Source organism: Muntiacus reevesi, chromosome 18, assembly GCF_963930625.1.
Source record: "Muntiacus reevesi chromosome 18, mMunRee1.1, whole genome shotgun sequence".
NCBI lineage: Eukaryota > Metazoa > Chordata > Mammalia > Artiodactyla > Cervidae > Muntiacus > Muntiacus reevesi.
In genome coordinates this window covers 14363401-14379306 of record NC_089266.1, presented here as the reverse complement: position 1 = coordinate 14379306, position 15906 = coordinate 14363401, and the positions used below count along the sequence as shown (strand labels likewise).

At 51.6% G+C, this 15906-nt stretch overlaps 1 protein-coding gene across 1 annotated transcript in view; it reads right to left on the bottom strand.

The window, feature by feature from the left end:
- Window positions 1-260: 260 nt before the first annotated feature.
- The window catches only part of ERN1 (endoplasmic reticulum to nucleus signaling 1), an 81255-nt gene continuing 65609 nt past the window's right edge, over window positions 261-15906 (bottom strand). Inside the window, exons 14-22 of the mRNA XM_065909985.1 lie at window positions 15457-15547; window positions 15001-15190; window positions 13940-14039; window positions 13517-13716; window positions 9851-9998; window positions 8208-8335; window positions 6660-6783; window positions 6159-6226; window positions 261-5663 (exon numbers count right to left, since the gene is read on the bottom strand). Of these exons, the coding sequence (XP_065766057.1) occupies window positions 5454-5663; window positions 6159-6226; window positions 6660-6783; window positions 8208-8335; window positions 9851-9998; window positions 13517-13716; window positions 13940-14039; window positions 15001-15190; window positions 15457-15547 (1259 nt within the window). The 3' untranslated portion in view covers window positions 261-5453. The remainder of the gene's footprint in view (window positions 5664-6158; window positions 6227-6659; window positions 6784-8207; window positions 8336-9850; window positions 9999-13516; window positions 13717-13939; window positions 14040-15000; window positions 15191-15456; window positions 15548-15906) is intronic.

Sequence of the window (15906 nt, the reverse complement as noted above, 5' to 3'; positions counted from 1 at the left end):
AAGCTCTGCCCACAGAAACTAAGGAGGGGATTTCCCTGGAGGCCCAGTGGTTAGGACTTTCCAATGCAGGGGGTGTGAGTTCGATCCCTGGATGGGGAGGTCCTAGAATTCCCACATGCCTTGCGGCCAAAAAATAAAACAGAAGTGATACTGTAGCAAATTCAATACAAGACTTTCTTTAAAAATGGTCCATATTTAAAAAAAAAAAAAAAAACTTAAAAAAATATAAAGAAACTAAGGAGGACTCTCCAGCCCTGGGACCCTGCCATGAACACCAGCAGGTAAACACACCCCTCCTGCCTTTCTTCCCACCCACTGAGCCCACTGCTCCCTCACCAGCCAGACACCTACCCAGGAAGACAGCCCAGAACGACCCCCTGGTCTGAGAGCGGTGGTCAAGTCTTTAAGAAGACGGAGCTGGCTTCCAAATCTAAAACTGCCTTTATTTGTGGTTGGCTCAGCGTAAGGTGCCATCACTGATCAGCAGAGTTATAAAACTGTACAGGAGGTACAAAAATAGGCTGTTTAACTTAGATAATTACCGTCACATCATCGACCTTTAAAAATACACGTAAAAATTGTACAATCTGGCAGTTTATAAAATATAAAGCTAAAAAGAGGATTTTTAGGTTCCACAAAGAGGATTGTATCACACGATTAACACATACCCATGAAACAATTAACCGTCCACAGAGAAGACACAATGGCACAGAATTTAACAAGAAAAAAAAATCACTTAAAAATTAACATTTTTACCCTGACCAAATTATTCACCCTTTAATGACAAGACTACTGTAAGGTGTCCATCCCATGGAAGGATACAGTATAACTTTTCCAGTTTTAAAATGGTCAGGGGTGTTTATCCAAAGCAAATCTGATGTGCTTTAAGCAAGTGCAACTGTCACTGGATACACTTCAGAGTAAAAATTAAATAAATATAAATAGGTTCAATAAATAGGTCGTTGCAAAAAGAACACTACATAAAGTTAGCATCTGAGAATGGTAATGCTTTCTAGGTCAGTGGGGACGCCCCCGTCACAGCTTCCGGGACACTGAGAAGGATACTGTACCTGCCGGACACTCGGGAACAGGGGGTGAGGCGAGCCGGGGAGGGGGGGAACTTTGGCTGGAAGTGTTGGTTAAGGCTGCTCCAGTGGGGAGGCTCAATGTGGATGCTGTCTTTGTGGTTTTCCAATGAATACAGAGAGGATTTAAGTCCTGATACAAGCATTGGGACCAGTTACTCGTGGGAAATCACTGATTCACAGAGAAAACCAAATATACAAAGAGTAGACTCTTTGGTTTAAAAGATAATGGTCCAAAAAAAAAAAAAGAATGATGACGGTCCAACACTGGAAAGTGGAATTCCGGCTCATCTGTACAGGATACCTGGAGACTTACTTCCAGGTAAGGTCAAAGTGCACAGAGATGCACAAATGAGAATAGCCCCGGGAAACCCAAGCCTGGCCCGGTCCAACTTCGGAGAAAAAAGCGTCCAAGAGGAGAAAGCCCTACAACCCAAAGGCCCCCCTCATATCTTTGACATCAGACAAGCCATCAGTTCACCTTCTTCATTGCGGTGATAAATGAATGGCATTCACACAAAACCTCACCCAAAGGATCAGTCAACTGAAGAAACTACTCCAAGATGGTGAAGGGTGGCCAAGGAAAAGAAACACTGGGAAATATGAAGAAGAGGGATTTCAGAAGCTGAATGATGGAGAAAGCTCAAGAGAATAGAAAGAGGCTCCTTTCAGGTGTGTTGTGCTGTCCTCCAGCCCTTCCACAGAAGGCTGTGAAAACAGGACCAGCCCACCTCCCTGGATGACCTTAAGGCTGAGGATCCGATGAACAGAGATACACAGTGACAACAGTCCCAGGAAAGCCAAGCCTGGCCACGGTCCAACTTCGCAGAAGAAAGCGTCCAAGAGGAGAAAACCCTACGACCCAAAGGGCCCCCTCACATCTTCGAGGTCAGACCAGACTCCTTCTCTCACTGCGGTGATAAATGAAAGGCGCTCACACCAAACCTCACCCGAAGGATCAGGGGGAGCTCTGAGAAGGAACTTCTTGAGTTGGTAGGAAGCAAGCACTTAGCTGGGCCTGCTAACTGGTGGATCTCCCATTGAAAGACGTGTAAGGGGTGGGAATGATGTCTCCCTGGGGAGAGCCGACAAGGACTACTGCACTGAGAAAGGGGGAGATGGGAGAGGAACTTGGCGCCCAGGGTGGCAGGCATGAGACCTCAGGTGCTTTAGTGACATCACGTAACACCTGTGATTGCCGAGCGTGCAGACGCTCTGGCACCCATGACAGGTGGAGCTCTTTAAAAACTGAAGTTAAAAGGGCTCAAGCAGCAGTATGAGGATTCTGGCAGGTGTGCCAAGGACAGATTCGACACAAGGTTCAATACAAGATTTAAAGAGACGATGGTGTCCTTGGGATTCCTAACAGATGTGACTAAATTCTGTCTTAAAGATGAGACAGGACTTCCCTGGTAGTCCAGTGGATAAGAACCGGTCTGCCAATGCAGGGGACACAGGTTCGACCCCTGATCTGGGAAAGTTTCGATATGCCTTGGGGCAACTAACCGAAGCGCGGTGACTACTGAAGCCTGTGCGCCCTACGGCCTGTGATCTCCAAGAAGAGAAGCCACCTCGATGAGAAGCTGGTGACCTCAGCTAGAATAGCCCCTGCTCGCCACAAGTAGACAAAGCCCATGTGCAGCAACGAAGACCCAGCACAGCCAAAAATAAAAAAAAAATTAAAAAAAAAGAAGATAAAGATGGTGTACTTGTGAAAATGCAGCCTTCCAGGAATCGTACAAAAGATCAGATCAATGGCTCAGCTGTGACAGGACGTGGCCGACTGCAGAACCCTCTTTTCATGAAAGAACACCCTCCCGCCCAGAACAACAGGAAACCAGAATTCTAGAGACCAGGACAGGATAAACCAGATGGTGCCCAAGGTGTCGGCATGACAGGAACCCATACAAGACCTCTACAGGCCACTTGTGAGGACTGACGGGTGGCTGGGTTCTCAAAGGCGACAGAGAGAAGATGAACAGAAGGCGATTTGCCGGGTGGCAACCCCAGATGCACACCCTTCCCCACCCCTGCATTTTCTTCGCAGCGCTGGTATTTACCCCCTGCCCGCTCTCTACCACTAGCTCACATGAAAGCCGAGGTTTGGCCTGTTTGGTTCACCTGTGTCTTTGGCACCCAATATCCTGCCCAGTACATATAGAAGTGCCCAAATAAAATAAAGTGAATAAACAAGTTTGAGACAGTTGGATGGTTAAAACCTAGTAGCACAAGCAGAAAAGGTGGTTTAAAAAAAAAAGCTGTCCTGGAGGCAAGAGGGGCCAAAACAGAGAGACGAGACAAACTCTGGGGTGGTGGGAATGACCTGGCTACTCCCCAGGGAGAGCATTCAGCAGAGACAAAGACGAGGTGGCTGACCCCCTAACCCTGCCCCCGGTGGCACGGGAAGTTGACGGTACTTTAAATCATCCATGGCACCTTCTCTTTCTCCACCTTGAACTGTCTCACCATCTGTCCTGGCGGAAAAGTGACCTGCAGAGTCATATGAGAACAGCTGGGGCGGAGGCTGGCCCGGGAGCATCAGAGCTGGGAGAAGATGACATTGGTTTTCCGTGTTCCTGAAAAACGGACAGCATCGTACGAGACATTGATGCCGACCGAGGATGCCAGGGTTCCTAGGTCTAAATGAGGTAACTGATGAGGTTTAAAGATGTAGGATAATTTTAAAAGAGAGAGAGAAAGAGAGAAAATGACTTTAGGCAGACGGAAAGGAAGGGAGTTGAATTCACTGAAGGCAGAATGAGTGTTTTGGTGACTGGCTCTCGTTCAAATCCACTGCCAGAAAGCATCTTGCGAGGAGAAGAAACAGAGACTTCTCTCTGTCAGTTAGAGAAGCTTGATAGTAATGTTCTTCCTCCCGAGCGGAACCTCTGAGTTCACCAGGACCGAAATGCAGTGGTCCGTCCACCTGGCTGGAGAAGGTACACAGAAAATGCTTCCTTACCTATATCCTGACTGTATTAAACCTCTAAGGCTTTTGGCAGAGAAAAGACAGAGCAATTTTTGACTAAAACTAACGTTAAAATGTTGTATCAATTTTGGGGGGGAAAAAACCATGGTATTGACATAATTTGGAGAATATGATTTTGAGGTTGTGTCATGCATGTACATAGTGTTGCTACAATGTTTTACTCTTCAGCATTAGAGAACCAGGGGATGGGGCTTTTGGTACCCTACAGAACAGAAGATGTGTTATTCTGTTTCTTGCATTGCTTCTTCATGAGTAAGCTTCAAGTTCAATTTAGCTCACACTAATGTAGCATTCTACAGTATGATCAAGATAAAAAGTTATTAAAATCTGCCAAGGGAAACATAAAAGCCTGCCCACAAAGGGTGTGGTGACCCTGGCCTCAGCCCTCAACCCCCTGGCTGGTCCTGCTGGCCCCAGGGACAGAGCGGTCTCACCGCCTGCCCACTGGCCAGGACTCTCCAGGTGGGCCCTGAATGTCCCATCTGGCCTGCTCCCCTCCGGTCCCTCCGGCCTGTCCCTGCCCGGGTCCAAGCTTCTACCCCTCGTGGCCAGGGGACTTATCACCTCTTGCCCCCAGATGTTCCTAAATAACCCCGCGTGCCCAAGGCATGAACCCACCAAGGGCCACCATTCAGGCCACTGGTGCCCAGGGCCACGGCACCCTCTCTGTGTCTGTGAGACCTGCAGACATGGCCTCACCTTCCAGAGTGCCGGGCTGGCCTGTCCCCTCACCGCGCCCCCACGCTCAAGGCTCTCGCCGCCCCAGAGGAAACGCTGGTCACAGTGACCTGGGAGCCTGTGGGTGCACCAGTGATCAAGGAGACCTCTCTGATCCCCAGGAACGACACCCTCTGAAGGCCCTCCCCCTCCCAGGGACCCTCTCCTCCAGGGCCCTGCTCCTAGCAGACGCCACACTTGGTGCAGCTCAGCCTAGCTGGTCCAAGAAGGGGTGCTCCTGGACCCAGCATGCGGGCAACACAGAGGGGTCCCTCGTTTCTCTTCCTTAAAGGCCTACAGGCTGGGATCAGACAGGGAGTTTTAAAAGAAATGCGAGTCTGAAGCAAGTATATCCAGGAGAGAAGACGGACGGCGCTCCTCTCTGCCTCTGGGACCGGTCCTCCTTCCCAGACATCCCCCGATGGTCCAGCTTTCATGACCAGCGTCTTCCCAGCTCCTCCTCAGGTTGGGGGTGGGCAGGGAGGCATCACCTCTCCCTCTGCCCGGGGTTGGCATCTTCCCCTGCTGGCTGCGGAGCGGGCAGCTCAAGGCACTTGGCTTCAGGGCCTGGTCTCCCTGCTCGGCCGGGAGGCACCAGGCCGTGGCTCGTAGAGACCAGGCCCTCAGTCCCAGCGAGGCCACCAGCATGGAGGCCGCCCGGCTCAGAGGGCGTCTGCAGTCACGGGGGGCTGGGGCTCGGGGGGCTCGTGGTAGTAGGGCTGGAAGGGCCTCTCGTGGCGGCACAGCTCCATGGCGCGGTAGGTGTGCAGGAGGAGGTGGGGGAAGCGGGAGGTGAAGTAGCGCACGAAGCCGTCGGGGAGGGCGCCCAGCGTCTCCTGCACCTCCTCGGGCAGCTCCCGGTAGTGGTGCTTCTGCAGACGGGCAGACAGACACACGGTCGGCGGGGAGGAGCCCGTGGGACCCGGGCCAGACCCCCGCTCGAGGAACACAGGCTGTGAGGCTGGGTGAAGGGACCACCTGTCCACTCCCCGGTCTCCGCCCCTTCTTTGGGGGAGGCCTCTGAGGCTGGTGCGGGGAGAGCGGGGAGCAGCAGTCAGGTGCAGGAAGGGCCCCCATAGACGGGCTTCATCATCCGCTGTCCAGGCAGGAACACGGCACCGGGCAAGCGGGTGAAGGATGCGGCGTCTGAGCCCGCTTCCCAGGGCACGGCTCCCCGCCCCAGCGTCCCTGAAGAGAAGGCTCAGCCAGGGGAAGGAACAGCCGCTAAGGTGTCCACTGCAGCCACGGCCGCCCAGCCCCTGCGAGCTCCTCACTCCAGGGAGGCCGGAGCACCCACGGGGAAGGGATACGAGGAGCGGGCTGTGCAGCGGCCCTGCCCGGCCCCACCGTGCGCCCTCGGCCCTCACCTTATTCCTCATGGCTCGGAGGAGATCTCGGACCGAACTGCCTTTATAGGTTCTGAATTTCCGCAGATCTAGAAAAAAGGAAAAACAAAAACAAAGAAGGGAGGCAATGTAACAAACCCACAAGATTCCAAGAGAAAACAGTTCCTGGGGCTCCTGGAGATGAAGCAACTTAGGACAGAAACAGGACCTAACTCCCTCCTCACCGCAATCTGACCCTGGTGCGGGCGGCAGCGTTAGTCTGAATTCTGCCTCCCGTCATGCCCGCAGTCAGAGACGACCGCTGAGAGCACCATGCCTGTCACAAACCTGTCACTCTGAGAGACAGAGGAGGACACACACGGGAGCAATGCGGTGACCGGCTATCCGAACCACAGGAAGCCTTGACCCCAGAAGCGGTATTGGGAGCCCCAAGCGGCCTGGAGTTGTCGCTTCCACACCTGCGTCTCAAAAGCGTTCACAAGAACCGCTTCCGCCACAGGCGCCCGGGCCCCTCGCGGTCACCTGTCTGCAGGGGGACGGTGATGTTTTCCCGCCAGTCCATCTTCACCACGGCCCGCCCGCCGCGCTCCAACTGCTTCACTATCGGGCCGTCCAGGGCCTCCTTCTCTATCCGGTCACTCACGTCCTGGGAGGGAGACAGGGCAACGGGTGACGGTCAGTGTGGAGGCGCCGAGGATGGACACGCGGGGTGACGGGAGGGCCACCCCTGCCTGAGCTGGGCAGCGAGGGTCCTGCCTGCTCCCGGGAGCAGCCCCGTCTGCCACTTGCTGGGGAGGGAGCTCCCGGCTCCACCACAGACGCGCGCCAGTCCACAGGCCCGCAGCCCCTCGCCCGCGTTTCACCCACACTACGTGCCACACGGGGCCACGTGTGCAATCTGTATTCACTGATGAACCAAGAAGAAGGTTCACTTGGATTGACATGCTGTGACTTCTGTGTGCCCACACACACAAAGCCATGACTAAGGTGGGGGGGGGGTGTTTATCATTCTTCAATCAAACAATTAGAAAAAACAGGAAGCCAAGACTTCTTTCTGAGGAGAAAAACCAGTGACCAGAGTATCGGGTCCAAAAGCCCCAGCTGTGGATCCAAATCCTGCTCTGTGTTTGAGGGGATGCACCCGACCACGGGCCGCTCGGAGTCCCCACCAGTGAGAGAGGTCCACTGGGCAGCCTTGTGGGGAGCACAGCCTTCATCTTTGATGAAGATAAAATCAAACCAGCTGGCTGGCTAACTTGCAGTGGCAAAAGGAAAGCCTTGGAGGGAGCTGATGGTCAACTTGGGTACATCGGGGGCTTCCCCGGTGGCTCAGCGGTAAACAATCCACCTGCAATGCAGGAGACACAGGAAACAGGGGTTTGACCCCTGGGTCAGGAAGATCCCCTGGAGCAGGGCATGGCAACCCACTCCAGCATTCTTGCCTAAACAACCCCAGGGAGAGAGGAGCGTGGTGGGCTATGGTCCATAGGGTTGCAAAGAGTCGGACATGGCCGAAGCAACTGAGCATGCACTTGAGTTTATGGGGGCCCTTGGAGCTGAACCTCAAAGCTGGTACAGCTCGTGATACAGACGGAAGCCTGTGTGTTCACAAGACATGTGATGGAGATAACAAGTACTTCCATCCCAACCCGGGGTGCGGTCAAGGTCCCCCTGCCTGAGCTTTATTCCTGCATTACATCTTATCATCAACCAAGTGACCTGGCTAATCTGGAGGTCCCCTGAAGACGTCTGACCTCAGATATAATGTTACTGCATACTTAGACTACAGTGTGGTGCAGACATAAACACTTATGTGCATTAGGAAACCAAAAAGTATGTGTGACCCGCTTTACTGCAATATGTGGCTTATCACCAGGGTCTGGAGCCGAGCCTGCAGTATCTCCCAGGTCTGCCTGTATGAAGAGAATATATTGAGATGCCTACTGTGGTTCTCTTTCAGTTGTGGGATTATGGGTCATTTGTTTCATTCTTCGTTCTTTGCTATAGTTTCTAGAAAGAACCGGGAAAGGTTAAATGAATATTTCTGATGAAGAAAACAAACATCTCCACCTGGAAGAACTGGAGCTGCTTTTCCAGGCTCCAGAAGAAAGGGTGTTTCAGCACATGCTTCGCTGACGGGCGCTTCTGGGGATCCATGGCGATCATCTTCTCTATTAACTCCCGGGCAATGACGTCCTCTGCAGAGGAGGAAAATAGACACACAACTCGTTATGACCAGCCTCAAGCTGCAAGCAAATAAATACCCCAAACCTTAACAGTCTGCATCCCTGCGACTCAAGGTTCTACTGACAAGTGAAAGTCGCTCAGTCGTGTCTGACTCTTTGCAACCCCATGGACTATATAGTCCATGGAGTTCTCCAGGCCAGAATACTGGAGTGGGTAGCCTTTCCCTTCTCCAGGGTATCTTCCCAACCCAGGAATTGAACCGGAGTCTCCTGCATTGCAGGCAGATTCTTTACCAACCGAGCTACTGACGGAAACTCATTCCAGTAACATGAGACTTCGGCTAAAAAGCAGAGACCTCATCACGCAGTTAATGAAAAGGAGTGATCCTAAATACTCGCTATCAGAGTCTCGGGCGACACTGTCCTGCCTCCACACACTGGCCTGTGGGCCACGAGGATAACACACTGGCTGAACGTGGATGGACGTGGGTAGAGAGTCAAGATGAAGGTTAAAAATGAGCGTGCTTTCCCTGGTGGCCCAGTGGCTGAGAATCTGCCTGCCAATGCAGGGGACATGGGTTTGATCCCTGGTTTGGGAACTAAGATCCTACATGCACAAGGTAACTAAATCTGTGCATCACTGTGCCCTGGAATCTGTGCTCCAAGAGAAGAGAAGCCACCGCAATGAGAAGCCTGTACACAACTAGAGAAAGCCCACGTGCAACAATGAAGACCCAGTGCAGCCAAAAATAAATCAACAATAAAAAAAAAAGAGCATGCTGCAAAATACTACGTACTATTTAACTCCATTTTTTATAAAAATATGAATATGTGTCTAGAGAGATGATCAGAATGTGTACAAAGGTATTGATAGCAGTCATTCCTCACTGTAATGGATCTATGAGCCTTTATGCTAATCTATTTTGTCTCCAGGGAATAAGGAAAATTAATCCATGAACAAAACTATAAGATAGTTTAAATCTTTTTAAAAGGCAGGAGTAGGTGTCATAGGCCAATTACAATGTGGGAAGCCCTTCAGTCAGGCAGAAAGGCTTGTCCTCCTGCCTGGAGAGTGAGGACCCAGACCATCTGTCCCCAGACCAGGGTGACCCCCTGACCGCCAGCCCACACCCGAGAAACCAGTTTACGGAGCATGGCCCTTCTGCCTCCCCGAACATCGGGACAGGAAGGGATCTCAAACTGTTTAACCCACAGGAGTCACAAACTGGAAAACAGAGGTCCCCAAAGGGGCCTTGCCCAGGTCACAAAGGTCGTTGTGTGACCTCAGGAACCCAGGAACTACTTGGCTTCAGGACATCCCACCAGCCCTCCACCAGCTCTGGACCGAGTCCTTGTTCACTGAGGCCCACTGGGCGAGCAGCTGCAAAGAAGGCCCTCTGGGGGCTCAGAGCTGGCACCACCCCCACCCGCAGGGGCTGCTTCCGAGCCCCCCACTCTGCCGCCTGCTCACCGTACTTCTCGGGGTGCAGGCAGTCGAGCCCTGCCCCCCGCCTAGCCCCCACTCACCATGCTTCTCAGGGTGCAGGCAGTCAAGGCTGTAGGCACCCAGGAGAATGTTGGCCTGGCGTTGCAGGGATTTGCCAAAGGGGTGGCTGCCCTCGGATATCACGTAGTAGAAGACGCAGCCCGCGGAGAAGATGTCCACCGTGTACGTCTGAAAAGAAACAAGGGGCGTCAGATGCCCTGGAGGGGGGGGGAGTTATTCTCACCCAGCAGCAGAGGAGGGGGTGTTGGGAGAACACCCCAAAGGTGCCTTGGGAGAACCAGCAGATGGGGTGCAGCTGCTCGGAGAAGTGCTGGGCGCAAAGAACTGGGCTCTGGAGCCAATGTGTGGGACGCTGGCTCCGCCACTAGCCCCTGGAAGTCCCCTGGCCACTCTGCACCTCAGCATTCACAACCATGAAATAAGGATGAGCCCATGGGGCTGCTGTGAAGATTAGACGCATCCTTGCTGCTAGACATTCTTTACCCAACCAGCTTATCACTCCTTGAGGGCAGGGTTGCGTTTGCATCCCTGTGGTACCCCAGGTTCGTGCATACAACAGGTCTTAACCTTTGTTAATAAATGAAATACAGCTTTTGGCGGGAATTTCCTGGCAGTCCAGTGGTTAGGACTCTGCGTTTCACTGCTAAGGGCATGAGTTCGATTCCTGGTCAGGGAACTAAGATCCTGTGTGCTGTGTGGTTAGGCCAAAAAATAAAAAAAAGAGCTTTTCATTCAAAAACAGCTCCAGAAAGTGATTATTTGACAAGTTTCCAGTGTGCTCACTTTGATGTTATCTATTAACATGTCTCACTTATCCCATGAAACCATGCCGTGTCTAGAGATGAAACCAGTGTGTGTGTGACTTCTAGCTCAGTCTACGTGGAGTGTAACGCTGGGGTGTAACCCAGGCACGGCGTGGGTCCCTCACGCCAGGCCCCACCACTCAGATTTTCCACCAGATGACGTGAGGCTCTGGTGAGAGGAAGTCAGGAGCTGGTCACCTTCCTCACCCTTCACAAGAGCCTCGTGAGGTGAGCGGAGCAAACATCACCATCCCCAGATGAAGACACAGACAGAGAGGTTCGATGACAAGCCCCGGGTCACTGCTGGGGAGTGACAAACCAGGGCAAGACACAGGTCTTATTGCCAAGTCCGATAAATTATTCTGTTGTCAGAGCGCTCCTGAGGTGGGTGACAAGATTCAGTACTGGAGGAACAAGTCCATCAGTGCTGACATTCTCACCTAACGGCCACTGCCCGCCTCCTCGGGGCACGGCCAACCTCCCCGTTTTCCGCAGCCTGTGCTGCCATGCCCCCAGCATCCCTCCAGCATCCCCCCAGCATCCCGTCCCTGACGCTGCACGGGGGCTCCTGTCCCGCATGCTGGCCCCTCTGCCTCCCAACCCAAGAGCCTCACCTCTAGACTCAGCTATGCTCTTTCCCAAACTCATTTCTGCCACTGGTCCTTGTAGTTTAAATCCTCCGTAAGCTGATAAAACACACATGCCACCAAGTCTGAGGTAAGTTGAGTCTTTGGTAAGACTTGATACGAGAAAGTTGCTACAAAAACTGCTGTGGGATTAGACGTGGGAGACTCAACTGTGAGCTAGACGGGCCATAAATAGCTCGAGGCTAGGATTCCGCTCTCAGATCCCTCAGGGGGTGTTTGAAACGTCTGAGTCTCAGTGCAGAACCCACAGAAGGCATTGTGAGCGTGCTTTATGCAAGAGAGGAAATCAGCAACTCCATTCAGTTGGGCCCAAAGTCAAAACAAGACCTTGTTTAACAGCAAAGATTTTTCTTAGAGAGCTGTTACTTAAATTTAAAATTAAATGTTTACAGTGTGTATGTATTTTTTTATGATTCTCTATAGTAACTTTTTTGATTAATAGACCAACTGCTGGTCCCCAATGCATTAGATAAGATGGCTCTGCTGCATCTTATCTATTTTAGGATGGCTGATCCCATCCAAGTCTGATTGTGGAGGTGTTGGATAATCCTCCAGGGTCTTGCTGAGCTAGAAAGCAAGGTGCTCAGACACGACTGGGCTCTTAGCAAAAGAATGAAGAACCCAGCTCAAAGAGGCTCTGGTTGGGCAAATCTGGAACAATTTGAGTATCAAAAGGAATGGGAGCTATTTTCACAGAAGTTTAAGAAACATCTGATGAAGCTCAACTTTCAGGAACCAAGGACTGCCAGATAATATTAGCTCTACATTAAGCATTTAGATGCTTACCTGAAATCTGCCTTGTACAAAGGAATAGTATAGATAGATTGAACTGCACAATTTTTTAAAACTTGATTGCTATTAAAGCAGAAATTATAAAGCTATAAAAAAAAAAGAAGGGGGAATAGGAATAAAAACAAATAAGACTATACTGGGTTATATTACTATTTTTTTTAAATCCATGAGTCCATAGTGACTTAAAAAAAAATAGAAAGGGCATAGAAAATGTCAGCTAATAAATGTAGAATTTCAACTGAAGGGAGTGATTCAGGCAAGGGATGCCAACGGATGCTGAATCACTACCTGAGTGACTGTTGGTATTGGGACACTGACATTCTGCCAGGGTGTTGCCCCACACGGTCCTGGCAAAGGGGATATGCCACTGTTAAACACCCGTGCCAGGTGGGCCAACTCGGCATCACCAGTAGGAGAACAGTAATAGTAACGGTACAACCTGACTGTGGTTGTTCTTGTCCAAAACACTTGATGTGAATCCAACTGAACCTTCAGACCTACTTCAAGTTCACAGGAAATATAAGGAATAGATGGGCATATTCAACATCACCAAGAGGAAATGGGTGAGTGAATCGTGAGTGGGGTGTTCTACAGAGAGGCGTCTGGACTCTGCAGAGAGCCACTGTCATGGGGCAGAAAAGGGGAGAACCATGTCAATTAAAGGAGAGAGAATCAGGGACTTCCCTGGTGGTCCTGTGGTTAAGACTCCACACTCCCAACGTAGGGGGCCTGGGTTTGACCCCTGGTTGAGGAACTGTTCAAATGCCATGCAACAAACACACTTGATTGGGTCCTGGTTGACAAAATCCAGCTCTATAACAGACCTCTGGGGAACAACTAGGGAAACTGGAATATGGATTGAATACTAGGTATCATGGAAACAGTATTAATGGTTGAGGTGTAATCATGGAGAGGTGGTTAGGAGGTAGAATGTACTTGTCTTTGGGAGACAAGTGCTAGAGCATTAAAGGGTAAAGGGCTGGGAGGCCTGTTGCTTATATGCAAGTAGTTTCAGGGACAGAGAGAAAGTGAAAAATATTGACAGATGCTGAATTGGGATAGAGGTACAGAGGCACTCACTGCTCTCAATTCTCTCTATTCTCAAAAGAGAAAGTTGGAAAACCAAAAATTTTAAAAAGAATGAAAACTGGAAGTCTGCTCACCTTATGCTAGCCCTGATTTCCCAGTTTCCCAAAATAGGGGGAAAGTGATTGGAAGACTAGGGGGGAAGAAAAACAGACCACTGCCCACACCTGCCTCTTTCATTCATGGACAGGAGACAATGTTAAAGTGGCAGCGTGTGCTACTGGGAGAGTAGCTCTTTGCTAAAAAAAAATCTCTCTCCAGCAGTGAGCCTGCAGCCCATCGGCAACGGGAGGTTCTGACTCCCAAAGGTACAAAAGGCTGGCTCCACGGTTTTCAAAGAGTCGTGCCCATTACTCACGGGGTTCTCCTTGCAGTCTTCGCTCAGCATCTCCGGGGCGATCCAACCTTCGGTGCCTGGCACGCCTGAGCGGCGGCTGAAGCTGTGCCTGCCCACGGCCAGCTTCTTGCAGAGGCCGAAGTCGGAGATCATGGCCTTGATCCTGCCGTGTGCGTTGGGCATCGAGAGAAGGATGTTGTGGGGCTTCAGGTCTCTGTGAACTAACAGAACACCCCAGGTGAGTCCACTTCTTCCACCATGGGGATGTGCCCTCCCCAGATTCCCGAGAGGCCCGCTGCTGCCTCTAAAGCTCCTGGTCTTCAAATGTGAAAGTCCTCAGGTTCATAGACAACTGGGACCCCGGCCATGCAGCAAAGAGCTTCAGCAGAGGCGAGGCCCACCTGGGCAAGTCATCTCCCCGCCCGGTAAGGGGAGGTTTCTCACCGATGTTGAGGGAGTGCAGGTGGGCCAGGCCCGAGGTGGTCTGCTGCAGCAGGGTGATGGGCTCCAGGCCGAGGTGGGCAAAGTCCTTCTGCTCCACATACTGCAAGAGACACAAAGGTGGGGTCACCGCATGGCGCCCCTGGGACTCAGCTCCTCAGCACACTTCTCTCACTCTCTCTTTTTAAAAGTGATTCAGTTTTATTTAGAAAAACTCTGCCTGAGGGCCTTTGCTTTAATTAACATCTGGTATTGGGTCAGCTTGTCTTATCATATTTTAAGAAAGAAATGAGAATTTTTACTGACAATGTTTTCTGTCTACTTCCATATTTTCCAGCAGACTTTCTCCTGAAGTTATAGGCTAACTTAAATAAGCAAACAAGGCTCCAGTTTACTAGTTTATAATGAGATGATGAGAGGGTAAGAAACCCAAGTTCACTGCCTCCTACAGTAAACTCTACGATGAAGCCAAATGATACTCAAACAGTTTTACAGCCTTGAAACTGAGCAAAAGGGATTCGATGGATGATCTTAATGACTCCAGTCATCAACCAGCATCCTCCTAGCCCACACCAGCCCTGACTAGCGATGAGAAGAAGGACTAACCACACTTCCTGGAAGCCAAGAGGGAGAGAGATGCCACCTGCAAACAAAGACTTTCCCAGGCAGCCAAGGGGATCACACAATTAAAGTTTGAGTGAGGACTTCCCTGGGGACCCAGTGGCTAAGACTCCAAGCTCCCAGTACAGGGGGCCTGGGTTGGATCCCTGGAACTAGATCCCACATGCTGCAACTAAAGACCATTTGTATAGCAACTAGGAACTGGTGCAGCCAAGTAACTGAACTAAAAAAGCTGGGGAGATGAAAATGCACTATATTCTACTGCTCATGGCTAAATAAGTACATACCCTTGTCGACATGCAGCAAACGGTACATTTAAAATGAATATATTGTAATGTAACCTTAATCAAGCTAATAAAACTAAATGAAAAAAAAAAAAAAAAAACAGCAGGCAGTTCCTAAAATGGCGCCAGGGCTGCGGGGAGAGGGACCGGGGCACCCACCTCCTGCAGCGTGGCCGCGCACAGCTCGATGGCGATGTACTGGAACTGCCGGTCCCTCTCGGTGCAGAAGTAGCGGATCACGTTCGGGTGCTCGTCCGACTCTCTCAGCAGCTGGACCTCACGGTCCGCGAAACTGAAACACTCGGGGAGAATCCTCTTGACCGCCACGTCACGGTTGTCAAACATGCCCCTGCCAGACGAGGAGAGGAAGGCGGGCTGAGGAAATGCTCGGAGAGCCCTGGGCCCGCAGGGCTCCTTCCACTGACGCAGCGGCTGCCTCTGCAGCCTCACAGCCCAGGGTGTCCCGACCCACCACCTGGAGGGCCCCAAGGCCATCACTACCCTCCCTGGGGGAGCTCTTCTGTCTGGTCACCACAATGACCCCCCTGCGCCCCAGGAGCCAATGGGAGCTTCTGCGTGAGGCGGTGGGGGTTCGTGGCTCTCCAGACCACTCACCGGTACACAATCGTGCCCTCAGCTCCGTGGCCCAGGACGTCCTTTGGACAGAAGGAGATTTTCCCAACCATCACCATGCTGGTCTCCTCATCTGAGTCAAAACAGGGAAAAGGACAGGCGTGACCTAAAGAACCTTGAAACCAGAGTGGCTGCGAGCTCCCTGAGGTCAGATGGAGGGATGAGAATTCAGGTTTTATGCCCCTGGGGCCCTGGTGAGCAGGAGCCCCTGGGTCCTCTTCCCACGCTCACCCAGGGGGCAGACTCCTCCCTCGGTCTCCACCCTCTGTTCCTGATTTACATTAATTACTGTGAGGACGGGAGCCTGAAGACAGGGCTTCTCTACAGGTCGGCCTAAAGGCCTGGCCCTGAAACACTCAGGTCGTGACGGGGGCTGGGTGTGTGTGAAGCGGAGAGACCAGTAGCAGAGTCTGCAACCTGAGACCCAGGGCT